The sequence below is a fragment of the Ixodes scapularis genome, unplaced genomic scaffold (genome assembly GCF_016920785.2).
Source record: "Ixodes scapularis isolate PalLabHiFi unplaced genomic scaffold, ASM1692078v2 ptg000317l_1__unscaffolded, whole genome shotgun sequence".
Lineage (NCBI taxonomy): Eukaryota > Metazoa > Arthropoda > Arachnida > Ixodida > Ixodidae > Ixodes > Ixodes scapularis.
In genome coordinates this window covers 249255-268427 of record NW_024609960.1, presented here as the reverse complement: position 1 = coordinate 268427, position 19173 = coordinate 249255, and the positions used below count along the sequence as shown (strand labels likewise).

The 19173-nt window shown below is 52.0% G+C and overlaps 1 protein-coding gene across 1 annotated transcript in view; it reads right to left on the bottom strand.

The window, feature by feature from the left end:
• LOC8050565 (bestrophin-3) overlaps nt 1-19173 on the bottom strand; it is a 48911-nt gene that overhangs the window by 7015 nt on the left and 22723 nt on the right. The window contains exons 6-10 of the mRNA XM_040222850.2: nt 10099-10176; nt 9763-9921; nt 6396-6476; nt 6176-6327; nt 4445-4744 (exon numbers count right to left, since the gene is read on the bottom strand). Coding sequence (XP_040078784.2) covers nt 4445-4744; nt 6176-6327; nt 6396-6476; nt 9763-9921; nt 10099-10176 — 770 coding nt within the window. The remainder of the gene's footprint in view (nt 1-4444; nt 4745-6175; nt 6328-6395; nt 6477-9762; nt 9922-10098; nt 10177-19173) is intronic.

Sequence of the window (19173 nt, the reverse complement as noted above, 5' to 3'; positions counted from 1 at the left end):
ACTTAGCCCTTTCTCGCCGTCAACGTCGGGAAACCGCTGGATAATCGTCGCCACGGATTATTTCACACGGTACGCCGAGACGAGAGCCCTTCCATCAGGTACGGCTGTTGAAGACGCCAAGTTTTTCATCGAGTCCATTGTTCTCCAGCACGGTGCCCCTGAAGTCCTCATTACAGACCGTGGATCATCGTTCATGGCCCGGCTGACGCAAGAGATTTTTCGTCTCAGTGGCGCCGGCTACCGTCGAACCACTGCGTACCATCCGCAGACAAATGGACTAACAGAACGGCTAAACAAAACTATCGCCGACATGATCTCCATGTATGTCGACGTAGAGCACAAGACTTAGACGGGGTGTTACCCTACGTCACGTTTGCTTCAACACGGCGGTGCAAGAGACCACAGGAGTAACCCCGTTTCAGCTGGGGCATGGCAGAAAATTAACGACCATGCTTGACGCTACCCCACGAACCAGCTGACGATGGGATCCCCGACGCCCAGGTGGTTGCTCAACGAGCTGAAGAAGTTCGCCAGCTCGCTCGACTTCGAATTCAAGACCATCGTGTCGACGCTACTCGGTACAATCTTCGCCGGATCGACGTTGGCTTCAATCCCGGAGACTGTGTGTGGGTTCGGACCCCGATGCAACGACGTGGTCTAAGCGAGAAACTCCTGAAGCGCTACTTTGGACCCTACAAAGTGCTTCGTCGACTCGGGGATCTGAACTACGAGGTGATGCTCGACGGAACACGGACTTCATCACGCCACCCTCCACGAGGGGAAGTCGTCCACGTCGTGAGGCTCAAGCCGTACTACGCGCGATAAGACTGTGAACTGTGATCCTGTGCAACCCTTGATGGGATTGTGTTTATCTAGCCTTCGTATTTTCTCATTATTTTGTTTGTCTTGCTTTGTTTTGTTGCCTTTCGCGCGGCATCGAGACGATGCCTTCTGAAATGGGGGAAAAGGGGGGGGGGGGGGGGGGCACGCGCGTCGGCGAGCGTGCGCGTGCGTGGCCGAGTGGGTACCGCGCTTGACTCTCGTGCGTAAGCCCAGCGTTCGATTCCTGGGAGCGACGCGTCTTTTATTTATTCTTTCAATTTAGACTTCTGGTAAATTCGAGAACCCTGTTGGGCCTGCGAGGTCCGAATTTTCTACACGCCGAAACTTCTACGCCGATTGTTCCAAGAGCCTACGCGTGTACATAAGGGGCTCCGCGTGGCGAGCCGCAGTCAGTCTCGCCCTAGCTTTTGATCGTGCTGTTACGCCAACTTCGACGTTCGCGACGCTCTGTTACTATCTTCCGTTTCTCTTTATTTTTGGGTGAGGGGGGGGGAGCACAAGTTTACCTTGCTGAACGTTTCAGTTTCCGCAGTTATTCCTTGTCCTTCACCTCGTCATTCGTGACACTATATTGGAAAATACAGAAAAAGGTGGAAAAGGATTCCTGTTCCAGTCACGGGATGGCCGCTCTCCGAGCTGGGCGAAAGCATAACTAACTAGCGGAAGTTCCATGCTTATCCCGGAAGTGGGCCGTCTGCTGGGATACTAATATGGTAAATTCCGCTCGCTGATTTCGAGCGCTCCAAAAGCGCCCCTTTTGGAGCGAGCGTTTTTCACTGGTAGATCCGGCTCAAGTCTCTAGGAGCGCGTCCAACAGCGCCGAACTTGCTCCGTGGGATTTCAGGGAGCTTGCTTGGTGGAAGTTGACAAAAGCGCGCTGCGTCATTTCCTTTAACTCGGCGGTGCGCATGCGCGGCGAGGTCGCCGGACCGGGCGGGCCGTCGGGTTGGATCTGTTCGGATGCGACGCTTGTTTACGCGGGATTGTGACGGCTCGAATGATCCTACCTCGCGTAGACCAGTGGTGCAAAGCCGGGACTGGAGCGTTGCAAATCGTAAGCGCCGACAGCTGAAATCGTAAGAGAGGGGGAAAAAAATTACACAAAGTCCGAAGGAGGCAGAGGCAAGGTTAGGCCTGGTTCATTTTGCCGCCACTGCTTGTTTACCTTTTTACGCTGCATACCGCCGGCGTTTCCTCGTGCAACAGAGCAAGAACAAATTAGGCAACGACCGTGCAAGTGATGGTTTGTAAACTCTATGCGTTTATTAATGTCGTACCAGCAATCAACTCCACCGATTGCGATCGGTGTGCGTGCCCCGCAGCTGCGAGGTGGCCGAAAGGTATGTGACGGTGACGAACGCGGACGTTTTCTTTATTATTTGTGACATGGGCTCCGTGGTACGGATATTTTCGCCCGGCCTGTGTCGTGTGTTATTTCTGCAGCTAAAGAGCGACAGTTATGTGACTGGTCGTCAGAAAGCTCAGTTGGCTGAGGCGTTGGTTGGCTTGTCAAGTTCGAGCAGCGGCCATTTTTGAACGGCCGACCCTCTCGGACAAGTCGTTCCAAAAATGCGGGTCTATCTTCCGCTCGTCGATTTGGAGTGGGTCCCACGGAGATGAATTTTGCCTCCCTCGAGAATTTCGGAAAGCGCTCCGGATCTTACAGTGGAAATTCGCCATTAGTCCATTCAGTAAACTTATTAGTTCACAATTTCTTGAATATATAAATGGTTTTATTGACCCCCTTTAGAATAAAATCTCGAACAAAATGGGGTGTGTGTATGTTTATACAGCCTAGAACTTAGTCTGCTTCAACTGGCGACTTGTATCTCAGCTGTATATGAGGAATTTAGCCAGTGCGACACAACCGCTAGCCTGGGGTCTTTAACGTGCATCACGCTGTAGTGACACACGACCGCACGCCAGTACGATGCTCCTCCAGATCGAAACGGGCAGAAGTGGGGATTGAGCCCAGGATCCCTGGGTTAAATCTCGAGAATGAGACCTTTAAAGTGGGGATTCGCGCACTTGATATTAAAAAACCCTTAGATTATCCCACATAAAACGGTTTCCCAGAAAACTTCTCAGGTCTATGTGCGCTGCAAGCGTTTTGAACATTGCTTGGAGCAACGCTCAGAAGACTTGTAAAATCTGTCAAACGCTCACTTTCGGCACAAGCCGCTTACTTCCGGTGGCTTCATACTTGTTCGCTCAATGTGCCATCTAGCCCCTTAGTGCAGTTCTGTGCATGATTGAAGCCAACACGCCAACAAATTGTTTTCTCTTGCGCTTGATTTTTGTTTCTTCCACCTTGATTTGTTTCTTCACCACCCAAGCCTCAGACATCTTACTTTTTTTGTTTTTATAGTCCGGGAAGCACATCCTTTTCATGACATCAATTTTATACGAATGGCGTTCCCACGCTGCAGCTATTTGTCCTTTTTTAATACAACCACAAGGGTAACAGAATCACTAATATTATACACATATGCATGTTAAATCCAGGGCCACAAAGAAAATAAACTGGGCCACCACAATGTAACAGTCTGTTCTTAAGGTTACAAGCAGACTGCGTCACTGCACAGCGCGGCGAAGTCAGACCTCACCACTTGCAAGTTCTACCGTGTTTCTCACTGCGTTTAAAAAGGCTGCCATCAAAACTACCAACGTAGTTTCTGCGATAAATTCTCATCGTTAGACGCTATAGTCACTGCCAGTATAAGTTGGCAGCCTAGCTGGTTAAATATCTAAAAAAAAAAACGTTAGCGCGAAAGACAAGGACAGGTAGAAGACCGGACAGGCGCTTCTACTTGTCCTCGCCTTTCGCGCCTTCTACTTGTCCATGTCCAGCTTTCTACTTGCTGCAATCTGTCTTTCGCGATAACTGTTTCGGACTCACTGGCAGGTAGAGAACGACAGGTAAGTCCTCAGCTTGTCCCACCTCCCCCCAGCGCTGGCTTCATTTCTCCAATAAGGCTTCGCTGTCTCGTGAGCCTCGAACGTACGCGCACCCAAAGCATGTCGAAAGGCAACGAGCGCGTGCATCCCAAAGAGACGCCCTGCCGTTCTTAGCCTGTCAGTGACTAGAGCATCGGTGCTTACATCGCAATAACGCCGCGCCGATGCTTCGCTTGTCAGACTGCGTCGCGCAGTGGGAATAGACCCTTTTTCACGTTTACAAACACAGGACCAATTCTTGCATCACAGGGGGCTTCTAGTCGCTCTGTTTTGGCGAGCCTCCTAAGCTGGCTTATGCAGCGATTCTCCAGGACGTTTAGATGCTCAAGAAACGGCGAAGTTGGAGATTTATCGGGGGCTGCAACTGCGCTATTCAACATAAAATAGATAATAGGCCGTCCTACGGGATTGTTGGAGATTATTCAGCAGGTCTCTCGCTAATCGATCCTTTAGCGAAGCATCTACAGAATAGATGAAGTAGTTCATGGACGTTGCAAGGAGCCGCGCAATGAGGGACTCTCTGTCCTCCCATGTAGCTAGAGGTTTTGTGGGGGCGCAAAATGCTGCAGTGCCACCGTCTGGTTCTTTTATGGAAAGGGTCTATACATCAGGAGACCAGGAGCGCCCTTTTGTGGGGCCTTACTGTTGAGATCCGTCGGAGAGGCCGTTGGCGTCCTCAGAATCCTCCTGGCTTCCCGACGGCGAGGACCCCTTGAAGTAGACGTGCAGCTTGGAGTCTTGCGCGAGGCCGCTCTCGACGTTATCGTTAGGAGGACTGGTAGAGCGGCGATGCATCAACGTCCACAGCGAGGACGACGACCGCTTGGAGAGTCCGTGCCGACCGTCGTCGTCCTCGCCCCCGCTGCCGCCGTCTCTGGGGGAGTCCTCGTCGTCCTCTTCGGACATCTCCGGCACCACCATGCCGCGCTCCTTTTGGGGCACGCTGCACATAAAGGTGAGGCGTAGTCACCTCCCAGCCCGTGAGCACAATCTCAACCAGTCATTAGAAAGTTTGAGTAGACCGTAGACGAGCTTTGATTTCCAAGCGGGGGCTCGTGCTCTAACTTTGAAGCGTGAATCAAGCACGCGCCCGATAGGCCTGCAGTCTGCAACGTACAGTGCAGTAAAACTCCATATTAGGGGTCGTTTCGCAGATCATACGTTTCTGATTGCTGGCCCTGCGTGTTCGTGCTCAATCTGCGCTCAAAGTGATGACCCGAGCTACCACCACGATCTCTTGGGTATATTGGGGGTCTTTGCTGGAAATTTCAAGTGGGCTACAGAATGGCGAGTCAGAGCAAAAGTTTCAAGATTAAGTTTTAATGCTGTAAACCGTAGAACAAGCTGCAAACCTAGAAAACACGAAGCCCTAATCATAATTGATCTCCCTATGATGCGCCCAAACTTCATGGTCTTTCAAAAATGGAGGACTCCGCAGTCAAGAGGTTTTTGTATTTTGCCTAACGAGCTGCCGAAAACACGACTCTCATACTTCAGCAAGCAAGGTCTGTCATTGTCCGATGATTATTAATTCAAATGCAGTACAAAAAATTACGAAACGCATGTTTTGTGTGACACGATCCTAATTATATTTGCTCTGCAGATGATAATGCCAGCAATTGTTCTTCTCTGTCTCTGGACCGCAGCCGACGCTATGACCTGACGAAGCCAATCAACCAACGCTAAAAGTGCACGACCATGGCGCAATCGTTGTCGTTATGGAGGGTACGCAAACAATAGCGCAACCAATCACGTCATCTGAAAAGGGCAGGATCGCGGCGCATTCACTGTGAGGCATTGATTTAGTCACTGATAGCGAACGCGCAAAAGCAAAGGGCGCCGTGACGATGCACTGTTGTTGAAACTTTATAACGTTCCCGGAATTGCACGAAGTTGGAATAGCGGCACGTTTTAATTTCTTTATCTTTATACAAAGTGTTTCAAATAGCGGCCAGGCATGTTCCCCACATGTGGTGCATTTGTACTACAAAATTTGCTAAGAGCAAAATTAACTGAGAAAAAAAGTTAAAAAAAAAGGCTTAACTCCTATGGAAAAGCAGCGAAGCTACCGGTCTTCAAACAGTATATATGCGCCCTCTCGTTTGAAGACCGGTGGTTTCGCTGCTTTTCCATAGAAGTTAAACTTTTTCTTTACATTTTCCTTAGGTAAGTTTGCTCTTAGCAAATTTTATTAAAACAATGCACCACCTGTGGGCTACATGCACCAAATCGTAGCGCGATAGGTTATGAAAACAATTTTTACGGCCGATTTAAAGAGCCTGGTCGCTATTTGAGACACCTTGTACTGTAAAGTAACGTTCTTACTTGTACTAAGTTTTCCAGTTTCTAAGCGCGAGTCGCACGCAACACTCACTGCATGTAGGCCACCGATCCCCGGTACGTCTTCTTCTTGTAGCTGACCGAAGCGGCGGTGTAGGGCAGCTGGTAGTCCATCTTGTAGAAGTACGAGTCCTTGACCAACGGCGGAGGAGGGCCGTCCAGCGTGTCCACGCCTAGGTAGGACACCTGCGCGGCAGCGTGGGCATCGGTGGGCACGTCGGGAATCGATTGGGGAGGGGGAGGGAGAGCCTTACTTTGAAGTGCCTGTCAATTATCCAATTGAGCTCGAAGTCTTCGTCGTCGTCTCCAAAAGGGTTGATAAGCTGCTCAGCCACCTGCACCAGGACGACCTCGACGTGTGTCAAAGAGTGATATGAGAGCCCGCAGGCGGAGTGCGTTCCGGGACGAAATATACGTCTCGAGAATTTGTTCAGTTGTTTCCGAACGCCAAAACGACGCTATGTCTCAGCAGCTGCCGTTTCCCTATTGTATCCTCCTTCCCTCATTTTTCTCTTTCTATTTCTTGTTTCCTGGAAAGGGGACAAGTGGCTATATCCAGACAGTATGGTGCGGATCCTATGCTCAAACGAGTGGCCATACTGTGCGGCGTTAGGTCCACGCAGTATGGTGTGGATATTAGGATCCATCCTTGTGCTGTGCTGTGGTTCCTCTGGGAGTTGTAGACTCAGACAAGTAGGGAAGTGGACGAGAATCAGGGAGACCACAGCTCTTCCAGTTCTTTACTTTCATTCTATTTTCTTGAAACTCTTTCGTTATTCCACATATTAAGAACAAAACCCTGCAGTTGCGGTGCGGCCCGAGTAGGACAATTGGAAACGTGCGTATTCGTGAATGGATACGAGTACACGAAAAAAAGATAAAACATCGAGGATGGGGACGGAAATAGAACTTGTTTTATTCTTTCATGTCCGTGTTTCCGTCCCCGTGCTCGATGTTTTATCTTTCATTTATTCGTGCCAAGTAACAGTACGCGTTCGGTCTGTAGCATCGAATTCCACAGAGAGCCGTAGAAGTACAGTGTTATACACCATGACTACCATAACCCCAAAGAGCCGAAAAGTCTCTTCTGTGGCAAAACGTACGCCTCAATTTACCACGAGCCCTTCCAGTACGACCTAACGGCGCACCATTCTCTACTAAGTTCGGCTGTCAAACACCATAGACGCCGGACATAACTATCGACGCACACAGTTCCCGTACGAATCATCTAGAAATATTGCGAGCTCACGAAACGTTTGAAGCGCGCACGACCACATCCTTATATAGAGTGGTTCAAGTCACCAGGCTCGATCTAAAATGGACCGTAAAAATCGACGCCTGCATGTAGCCATCTAAACTTTTTGTCAAACGTATATTTCACAGGTCGGTTTTTTCTTGTAAAATTACAAAACATAGTTCTCTTTTAGTAAAAAATACGGCCAAGAAACTTGCTAAGGTGTACGGCGGGCGGCGACCCACACGGCTAAGTCCAGTAACGGACTGTGTTTGGCGTTCGTATTGATAGGTGGCGTTGGGAGCAGCGTCTGAAGGTGCAGCCGACCAGCGAAAGAAAGCAGACGACACGCAGACGAAATCCGTTGGCAGCGAAAGCGCCGCCGTTGAGCAGACGCGTTTGTTTTTAGAGCGCAGCTCTTAGGGGCCCGTTTCCGGCTTGAGCGGCGTCGGCGTCGCCGTCGCCGTCGCCGTCGGCGTAACCGCGCGGTGCATCATGGGAAATGTCCCATAATGCACCGCGCGAGCCCCCCCACCGGGGTCACGTGACCTCGTGGGGGGGGGCACGTGACCCCCCGAGGTCACGTGACCCCCTGAAGTCACGTGACTCTCCTGAGGTCACGTGACCCCCTCCTCGAGGTCACGTGACCCCCCGAGGTCACGTGACCCCCGCCGATGTTGCGTGACCCCCGATGACGTCATCGACACTGATGACGTCACCGGCATCCACATCGTCATCGTCATCATCACTAATTACGTCATCATCAGTGATGATGATGACGATGCGGATGCCGGTGACGTCATCAGTGATGATGACGATGACGATGTGGATGCCGGTGACGTCATCAGTGATGATGACGATGACGATGTGGATGCCGGTGACGTCATCAGTGACGATGACGATGTGGATGCCGGTGACGTCATCAGTGATGATGACGATGACGATGTGGATGCCGGTGACGTCATCAGTGATGATGACGATGCGGATGCCGGTGACGTCATCAGTGATGATGACGATAACGATGTGGATGCCGGTGACGTCATCAGTGATGATGACGATGACGATGTGGATGCCGGTGACGTCATCAGTGATGATGACGATGACGATGTGGATTCCGGTGACGTTACCGACATCCGCATCGTCATCGTCATCATCACTGATGACGTAATCAGTGACGTCACTGATGTCGTCACCGGCATCCGCATCGTCATCGTCATCATCACTGATGACGTCGTCAGCGACGTCACTGATGACGTCACCGACATTCGCATCGTCATCGTCATCATCACTGGTGAAGTCATCAGTGACGTCACTAATGACGTCATCGGTACCCGCATCGTCATCGTCACTGATGTCATCATCAGTGACGTCAGTGATGACATCATCGGCATTAGGGGTCACGTGACCCCCCAAGGTCACGTGACCCCCCCTGGTTAGTCTAACCCCCCCCCCCCAAGCGCCCTTTCCTCCTCCTCCTCAAGAGCTGCGCTCTAATTCGGCGTTACAGGGAGTTGTAAGCGGCTTTCACTTTTTTTTACTTTAGTTTTGCTTTTATTGTTTGCATTTATTTTTTAACCGGAGGTACATTTCAAATAGATTCTATTCATTTTTATAAACCACGGTGGTCGCGAGCCGTTGCGATAAGGAGATAGCGCCATCTATCAATACGAACGCCTAACACACCCCGCTACAGGACCCTGTCGTCTGCGTTGCTGCCCGCCGTAGACCCTGGCAAGTTTCTTGGCCTTATTTTTTACAGAAAGAGAGCCACGCTTTGTAATTTTAGAAGAAAAAAACGACCTGTGAATTACACCTTTGACGAAAAGTTTAGATGGCTACGTGCAGGCGTCGATTTTTACGGTCCATTTTAGATGGAGCCTGGTGACTTGTACCAACCTATATATTTGCATCGCCAAATAAAGCGAAGCTCCATATGCTAGGATGCAAGACGTACGCCACCTCTAGTTTCGGTGACGGCCCTGCCAGGCCACCCCAACCAAGAGCTCTCCTAACATATTTAAAGCCCGTGCAATAGACCTTTGACATCATCACAGTGAGATTGAGCGCAGAAGGTAAAGAAGGCAGTTCACGGGCTTTTTCCAGTCTAGGTGGTTGTGCCCGAGCCCAATAAAGACACACTGCTCACTCATAATGCAAAAGACACCGTGCTCACTGCAGACACGATGCCAAAATTATATGGGGCGCGAATCGAGCATGTTCTAAACATGTTTGATTGACACGTGTCTGTAGACATTTTTTGTGTGATCAATCTGACAAGGAAGCCTCAGACAGTGTCAGCAGACTTTCTTTCGCTGATGTATCAGCGGTGCGACCTCGGCTTGACAGTTCACGTTCCCCAGCCCGACAGCGTCGAGACGCGTTCGTACCTTGAGCAGCCCCATGTAGAGGAAGTACTGGATGACGGTGAAGACGGGCACGTAGAAGTCGAAGTGGTGCCTGCTGTCAATGATCGGGTCCGGGCTGTGGATGTACTGGCGGCCGAACACGGCGGCGGCGAAGAAGGAGTAGGTGGCCATCGTCACCACCTGGGCGGGTAGGGCGGCGAGGTGTTGAGGTAAACACCTCGTAGCTTAAGAAGGCTGTAGAGCTGGATTTGCTACGTCACCTACAGGAAACCAGTGATGTAGAACATCCTGCGCTACGGCCTCGTTAGCTAGAGAATGTTTGTGTGCGGGTGTCCAGGCGGCTGGCGGCTAACTCACCTGGGTGTAGACCAGGGGAATGCTGATCCAGTCGTAGCTCCACAAAAGGCCGCACTTGGCACGAAAGTCGTTGAACTCCTGCCGGGATTCAAGGAGAGGAAGAAAGGATAAGGACTCGGGGGTTTTGAACACGTGGCATTGCGTCGTTTAGGCATATCTCCAGACGCGACGGGACGCGCCTTGGTTTAGATTTGTTTCGGGTTTCCGAGAAGTAATTTTAGTGTTACCAAGATATGGCTGCGAAGAGCCGTCCGTGGGCGCTGATTTACTAATATATGACACTTTCGTGTTACACTCGCTACTATTTGCAATGTCGCAAATTCGATCTCTAAGGTCAATTCGTCTAAGCACCACGCTTGGGCCTAAGCGAAAATCGGTTCAAGATATATGTCGTCTAGCTCGTGCGAAACAAAAGTTAGTTTCACAGCTTTACCTAAAAAAAAACGATTAGAGTTTGAAACGTTGGCATAACAGAAAATGGTTCTGAGTTTTCTTCATATTGTCACGGGTGGTGATTCGTGACCAATAAACAAGAAATAAACACAAATAAATAAACGTTTAATGTGGCGAACTTGTGCCAAAAATAAAGAAGGAAACAGAAGAAAGCAGAGCGTCGCGGGCGTCGAAGTCGGCGTGTCAGCAGAATCGAGCGCTAGGGCGAGACTGACTCGACAAGGTCGCGGGCGGCCTCTTATCTAGAGTGCGCCGCTATCTCGAAGATTCGGCGAAAGCGGTTCGAGCGTCGCGTGATCGGGGCGAGAGTGAACACGCACTTTCTAGAAAACAAAAGCAGGGATAAATGATAGAAGTTACGTGCGGTACATGAATAAACGGGAACTTTCTGGAGGACCGTGACCGAGCGTTGCTTTCTCAGCCTTGCGCGCGGCATTACTCCCCCCTTTAAAAGTGCATCGCCCCGATGCAGTGTAAAACAAATCAAAATAAAAAAAGAAACCAAAGAGTCTTTTGGAGCACAAAAGGTCCACAGTCCTATCGAGCGTAGTACGGCTTCAGGCGCACGACGTGGACGACCTCAGGTCGTGGTGGGCGGCGTGACGATGTTCGTGTTCCGTCGGGCATCACCTCGTAGTTCAGATCCCCGAGTCGACGAAGCACTTTGTAGGGTCCAAAGTAACGTTTCAGGAGCTTCTCGCTGAGACCGCGGCGGCGAATCGGTGTCCACACCCACACCCTGTCTCCGGGCTGGAAGTGGACGTCCCGACGACGAAGGTTGTAGCGGCCAGTGTCGACACGTTGTTGAGCCTGAATCCGAAGTCTGGCGAGCTGACGGACTTCTTCTGCCCTTTGGGCAACCACCTGGGCGTCGTCACTTGCGTCGACAGCCACTTCGTGGGGTAACATAGCGTCCAGCATTGTCGTTACCTTGCGCCCATGCACCAGCTGAAAGGGTGTCATTCCGGTGGTCTCTTGTACGGCCGTGTTGTAGGCAAATGTGACGTACGGCAGCACCTCGTCCCATGTCTTGTGCTCCACGTCGACGTACATGGAGATCATATCGGCGATGGTCTTGTTGAGTCTCTCCGTTAGCCCGTTGGTCTGCGGGTGGTACGCCGTGGTGCGGCGATGGCTGGTGTGGCTGAGACGAAGGACTTCTTGCGTCAGCTGGGCCATGAATGATGATCCACGGTCTGAGATCAGGACTTCGGGAGCGCCGTGCCGGAGGACGATGGATTCAATGAAAAACTTGGCAACTTCCACAGCAGTTCCGGAAGGAAGGGCTTTCGTTTCGGCATACCGCGTGAGATAATCTGTGGCGACGATGATCCAGCGATTTCCCGACGTCGACGGCGGAAAAGGGCCAAGTAGATCCATTCCGATCTGCTGGAAGGGTGCTGTTGGCGGAGGAATTGACTGCAAGAGTCCGGCCGGCCTCGTCGGAGGTTTCTTTCGTCGCTGGCATTCATGACATGATCGCGTGTACAGGTGGACGGTTTTGGGGAGCTTGGGCCAGTAATACTTTTCACGAATACGTGCCAGGGTCCGGCTGTAACCAAGGTGTCCGGACGTCGGGTCGTCGTGGCAGGCTTGAAAGATCTCCTCCCGAAGGTCGGTCGGGATTACCAGCAGCCATGGCGAGTTGTTGTTCCCGAAGTTCTCTTTGTAGAGTACACCTTGTCTAATGGCGAAGGTCGGCAGCGCTCGTGAAAAAACACGTGGCACGGTACTCCCGCGCCCTTCCAGGTGCTCTATTAGTGCGCGCAGCTCAGGATCGTCTCGTTGACGCCGGGCCATGTCGTAGATGTTCACTGCGCCCAGAAAACACTCGTCGTCATCGTCGTCGCTGCTGCCGGAAGGTGTTGCGACGGGAGCTCTGGACAGGCAGTCGGCGTCGCTGTGCTTGCGGCCTGACTTGTAGACGACGGTCATGTTGAACTCTTGTAGTCGGAGACTCCACCGCGCGAGGCGTCCTGACGGGTCCTTCAGGTTCGCAAGCCAGCAAAGCGAGTGGTGGTCCGTGACTACCCGGAACGGGCTCCCGTATAAGTACGGACGAAACTTCGTGATTGCCCAGACGACCGCAAGGCATTCTTTTTCAGTCGTGGAGTAATTTCTCTCCGCCTTGGTCAATGTCCGACTTGCGTAGGCGATGACTCGCTCGGTGCCTTCTTGTACTTGAACCAAAACCGCGCCAAGCCCTGCGTTACTTGCGTCCGTGTGAATCCCGGTTTCCGCATCCTGGTCGAAATGTCCAAGAACAGGAGGAGTCTGCAGTCGTCGCTTCAGCTCGTCAAATGCCTGCTGCTGTTCATCGGCCCATTCGAACTTCTCGGCGTCCTTCGTGAGGTGTGTGAGCGGTGCGGAAATTCTTGCGAAATCTCGAACGAAGCGCCGATAGTAGGCACATAGCCCAAGGAACCTTCGGATGGCCTTCTTGTCTCTTGGCGCTGGGAATGCTGCGACGGCACGAGTCTTCTCGGGGTCTGGGCGGACACCTTCGTTACTAACCACGTGGCCGAGGAACTTCAGTTCGTCATAAGCGAACCGACACTTTGACGGCTTCAGGGTGAGTCCGGCGGTCCGTATGGCTTGGAGAACTGCTCGGAGTCGTCGCAAGTGCTCGTCGAGGTCGCTGGAAAACACGACGACGTCGTCGAGGTAGACGAGACAGCTCTGCCACTTCAGTCCTGCCAGTATGGTGTCCATGACACGTTGGAAAGTTGCTGGCGCCGTGCACAGTCCGAAGGGCATCACTTTGAACTCGTAGAGTCCATCCGGCGTGACGAAGGCTGTCTTTTCTCGGTCCCTTTCGTCGACTTCGATCTGCCAGTAGCCGCTCTTCAGGTCCATCGATGAGAAATATCGAGAGTGGCGCAGCCGGTCTAGAGTGTCGTCGATGCGGGGGAGTGGGTAGACGTCTTTCTTCGTCACCGTGTTCAGCTGCCGGTAGTCTACACAGAACCTAAGCGTCCCGTCTTTCTTCTTAACCAGTACGACTGGAGAGGCCCAGGGACTGCTTGAAGGTTGAATTATGTCGTCGTTCAGCATTTCTTGAACTTGCTCCTGGATCGCCTGCTTTTCCTTAACGGAGACTCTGTATGGCGATCGATGCACAGGGCGCGCGTCGTCCTCGGTAACGATGCGGTGCTTCGCAACGGTGGTTTGGCGCACCTTCGACGACGTGGCAAAGGAGTCGCGGTATTCGGCGAGAAGGTTAATCAACTGTCGTCGTTTCGGGCCCGGGAGTTTAGGGTCAATGTCGAGCTGCGCTGGCGACGCACTGTCTTGCTGAGGTGGCGAGAATTCGTCAGTAATGGCGGCGACAGCGGCAGAGTTTTGGAGTTCCTCGACCTGGCCCACGGCTGCACCTTTTGTGAGGTGTTGCGCTTCGTTTCGGAAGTTCGTGACGAGGACCACAGTGCGGCCATCCTGAAGTTCAGCAACTCCTCTTGCGACGCCTATTCCTCTTCCCAGAAGCAACTGGAGGCTTCCTTCGAGCAGAACTTCGCCGCAGAAATCTTCGGTGATCCCGACGGGTACGAAAACACTCGACCGCGGCGGTAAGTTAACGTGGCTGGCGAGGACTCGGACCGCAGATGACGTCGCTTTGGGTTCCTCCGGTGGTGAAACAGGCTTTCGCAGCGTCAACCGGTTTGCTCCGAGGTCGATGACGGCGCCATACTCGCAGAGGAAGTCCATTCCGAGGATAACGTCCCTCGAACAGTCTTGCAGAACGACGAACTTGACAGGGCACGTCTCACCGTGGATCTCGACGCGAGCGGTGCATCGCCCGATTGGTGTGATGAGGTGCCCACCGGCGGTTCGTATTTGAGGTCCATCCCACGGCGTCGTGACTTTTCGAAGGCGGCGGGAGAGCCTCCCACTCAAAACTGAGTAGTCTGCACCGGTGTCCACGAGTGCCGATGCGTTGTGGCCGTCGATGATGACGTTTAGGTTGTTGGACACCGTTTCAGGAGCGTCGTTTCGGTCTCCGGTAGCGTTCGAGTGGGGGCCCTCCGACGTTCGTGGAGGATCTTGGCGTCGGTCGTCTTCGGCAACTCCACCTCCAGGGGTTGCCGCGCCTAGTTTCCCCGGCGTGGAGCAAGGGGCGACAGGCTTTCACGTCGGGGTCGGTGCATCGGCGAAGCTGGACGTCGTGGTGAAGGCGATCGGAACTCTCGGCGGGACGCAGGCTCGGGGGACTGGGGTTGTCGCAAGTACTCGTCGATCTCCCGAGGGCGTTCACCATACCTGGGACGCGGGTCGCTTGGGTGGAATCCGCGCAGCCCGAGTCGTCGGTATGGGCATCGGCGGTACACATGGTCAGCTTCCCCGCAGTGGTAACACAGCGGGCGTCGGTCGGCCGTCCTCCAGACGTCTGTCTTCCTCGGTGCAGGTCGGTCTGGGTGAACGTGCGCTTGATCTTCCTGTCGTCGGGGGTAATGCGGCGTTGGGGCGTCTCTTCGGGGTGGCGACGTGGCTTGGCGGGGGGCTTGCGGCGGTCGTCGGGCCATTGCGGCGTAGCTCAACATCGGTTCCTCCGGTGCCACCGTGGTGACGGGAACCTCTGGTTGGAGCGCCCGATGCACTTCTTCGCGCACAGCCTCGGCAATGGAGCGTGTCGCTGGACGACTTGCGGCTGGCAGCAACTGGCGGAGTTCCTCCCGGACGACCTCCCGGATAATTTCGCGGATGTCCGTACCAGGAGCGTTCTCGCCGCCAAACAGCGCGGTTGCAGCGACACTTGGACTTGGATGTCGCTGGTAGTGGGAAGCGCGCGCTTGGAGGGCGCGTTCGATGTTTGTCGCCTCGGTGACGAAGGCTTCGACGGTGCCCGGCGGGTTGCGCACGAGGCCTCCAAAGATGTCGTCTCTCACCCCGCGCATGAGGACCCGCAGCTTCTTGTCGTCTGTGGCTCGTGGGTCGGCGCGGGCGCTCAGGCGGAGGACATCTTCTACGAAGCTTGTGACGCTCTCGTCGGGGCCCTGCGTTCGGATTCGGAGGAGATCTTCTGCCTTCTCCCGTCGGTGCAGGGTGGCGAACGCCCGCTGCAACTCGGCCACACAGATGTCCCACGACGTAAGCGAAGCCTCGTGATTCTCGAACCAATGCCTCGCAGTACCCTCCAGCGAAAAGTAGACGTTCTGGAGGCACTGCTCCGCAGTCCATCCGTTGTGGCGCGCCACACGCTCGTAGTGCTTGATCCAGTCTTCGACATCCTCGTGGATCTCGCCGTGGAAGGGTGTCGGCATACGGGGAGCGGCGGGCAGGTAGACGATGGCAGGAGCGGCGGGCGTCGGCAACTGGTTGGCCATCGTCGGCTTTGTTGGCGGCTTGGTCCTGGGCGGCAGAAGTTCGTGTTCCGGGGGTAGACCTCGGATGCGGCGACTTGACCGGGTCTCGATCTGGTCTTCGTCGGGTCCTCGGGAGGCTGGGTCCGGACTTGTACTGCGGTACCTCGGAGGGGTACGCGGCAGGGGCATGCGTTACCCCGCACCTCCACCAGAATGTCACGGGTGGTGATTCGTGACCAATAAACAAGAAATAAACACAAATAAATAAACGTTTAATGTGGCGAACTTGTGCCAAAAATAAAGAAGGAAACAGAAGAAAGCAGAGCGTCGCGGGCGTCGAAGTCGGCGTGTCAGCAGAATCGAGCGCTAGGGCGAGACTGACTCGACAAGGTCGCGGGCGGCCTCTTATCTAGAGTGCGCCGCTATCCCGAAGATTCGGCATAGAGTAATATAGTAAACGTAAAGAGAGGACAGAGGAGCCGATTCGCGGCCCAGATAGTGCGTTTCATACCCTCCGCTACGTGGCGCTTTTCTGCAATTTAGTTAAAATTAATTAAAACTCTTTCTGTGAAAAGTATTTATTTTATAATTGGCAATGCTTTAAAATTGTTTAAAGTACTTACAACGGCTAAATAGTTTAAATCAAATACGTCACAAAAAGCACGTGATGAATGGCGCCTGCCATGGCCTGCCTGCCTGCCTGCACGCCGTCGCTTCTGCATCATTCTGCATGGCCTTTGCTCGTCCCTGCGTCGTTCGTCTGTGCCGTGCGTGCCGTCCAGCTGTGCTTTCTGCTGCATCATTTTCGGTCGACTTTGCATCAATCAAGGTGACGCATGACCGCCCGCGTGCTCGCATGCTCGGCGTGAATTCGTGCAGCCGATCGGTTCGAGCTTCTCGCGCTGTTCTTTCTGCCGGGCTGTCTGGCTGCACTTGAACCAGTGTGCATGTTGATTTCCGATGAGGTTGTTTTAAAAAAAGAATTTAACTTACGACCCAGCACACGACATTGTCCATGGGTTTACAGATGACGGTGTTGAACGAACCTCTAACATTGCAGATAGAGCCTTGGTTGTTATGCTGTCTGAAATTTCCAGGAGGTGCGTTTAGCCCCTTGCGTATACACTGTTGTGCACACTCCAACAACGTCTTCTGTTTAACGCAGTCTCCTCATTTCTCTCATTCGGGAGCTTAAAGGGGCGGTGCAACGATATTGAATGGGAATGGTCTTCACTTTACACAAGCTTACTGGCACTAGTGGGACTCAAGGATATTCGCACGCAACGCCACTGACCAAGAAACTCCTTTGTTGCGCTGTAAGTTCGAGGACAAAACCGAGTGTTTTCATTCAATCTCTCCTTCGAAAAACCTGATGACGTAGCTGGGCGGTAGCAGTACCGCCCAGTGACGATATTTGAATACGGCTCATAGATTGGACCCGAGCATGGCGTGGACACTCGATTTGGTCTCGTGATAATCGATAGCTCGAGAAACATTCGGGTAGTGTCCTGTGTCCAATCGCTGCAATGACGACAACAGCCGAACCATAACAATGTCTTGAACTCAGCGCGTGTCCTGTGCCTTGCCAACCCCAGCGCATGGCTATGATCAACATTGGCGGCATATAATCGGCTCCAGATCACGGGGCCGCTTGTTATGGCTTCGAGTTGAGGGGTGAACTCTTCTCGTTTTTCTTTATTTTTTTTCTGCGACTTCGATTGCGTGTGGTGAAAACGAACAGGTATTTCACAGATCATTAACGTCAGGGATTCGTTCTAAGCGGTATTTGCGCAAAATAAAAATATCAGTGCATCGCCCCTTTAAGACTGTTGGCTTTACATGTGGTCTGTGGTTAGGGGGCTTCAAACATCAGCTTGGTGTGTGTGGTGATAAGGCATTTCTTGAAGTTCACAACGAACACGTTTACTTTGTCTTTGATGTTCCACACCTTCCCAAAACAACCAAGAGCAATCTCCAAGCCCACAAACTTTGCATTCGAAATGAGGTCATTGAGTGGTCTTCTTTGTTGAACTTTATTGTTCTATCCATGAGATGAGCTTGCAATTGGCTCCGAAACTTACTGAGAGAAACATTTTTTCAAGAACCTTTCTGTAACATGGAAGAAAATTGTGCCCCACAGGTCTACTCTTTCTTGCAATCATATTCCTTGTTTATGCCAAGGAACTTCCTGAGGCAGCCATGGCTACAGCCTTTTTCTGTGATAGGATGTGCATACTTTTTGACTGTCTAAATAGCTAAAAAATTCAAGAAGACAGGGCAGAAGTTGCGTCATGCCAATCTGAAGGGAGAATCTGAAATACTTGATTTTTTCCACCAGTAACTCGGATGGATTTCAGCATGGCAGTTCCAAAGTAGGAGGCAGCCATAAGCCATCATTGGGTGGCAAGTTACTATAAAAAGTTTCCTCATGCTCTGTGATGAGCTTTCAAGCAGCCATGACTTGAAGTTCTTACTTACACGACGCCTGCAGCAAGACACACTTGAGAACGTTTATGAAGCAATATACGACAAATGCTGGGCTGCAACACAAACCCAAATGTGGATCAGTTCACCTCACGACTAAAACACCTCTGGATAAAGAAACTGTTCAAACTGTCGGACAATGAAAACGTAGAGGATGACAAGGCTGACCTCCTAAAGAAGTTGCAAATATCTTTGCACCATGAAAGTTTAATTTCAGACATTGTGGAATGTCTTCCAATTGATAACTTCCCGCCACTAGAGGATATTTCTGAGCTGGCATCAGACATCAGGTCTAACATAATTGATGACTCGTCCACTTTTTTTATTACGTTTGGGACTATTTGATCAAGCTTTTGCTTGAGCAGACAACTTACAGCTGTGGCTATTCTCAGCTGCTATCGGATGAGTCTAATAACTTGACCAGGCCTCACCAGTACTGTCTTGTTCCTAAAGCATACCACGTGCCTGGAAAATTCTTCGGGAACTTAGTAGTACCATCACAGGCTGCCTTTCATTTTATTTAGCAACTAGAAAATGACTTTCTTCCCATAATAGAGAGTGTGACACATGTTCGAGGAGTCTGTGCCGCCTTGTATAGCACATTTTGAGGTCTGGGTGGTTTTAGCCTTTGCCCAGAGGAGTACCACAAAGGGTATTTTAAAGTTGTTTTGCAGAATACGCTTGTGTTGACATGTTTGATTTCTTAACCGGAATTCGGACAAAGTTCGGCTGCACTCTTCAGTGGTTAATAAGAACGAGACAGGTTTAACTGTTAGTAGTGTATTAACAGAGGCGGTTGCCAAACCAAAAACAAAAAGTGCTTAAGTGGGCGGTGCAG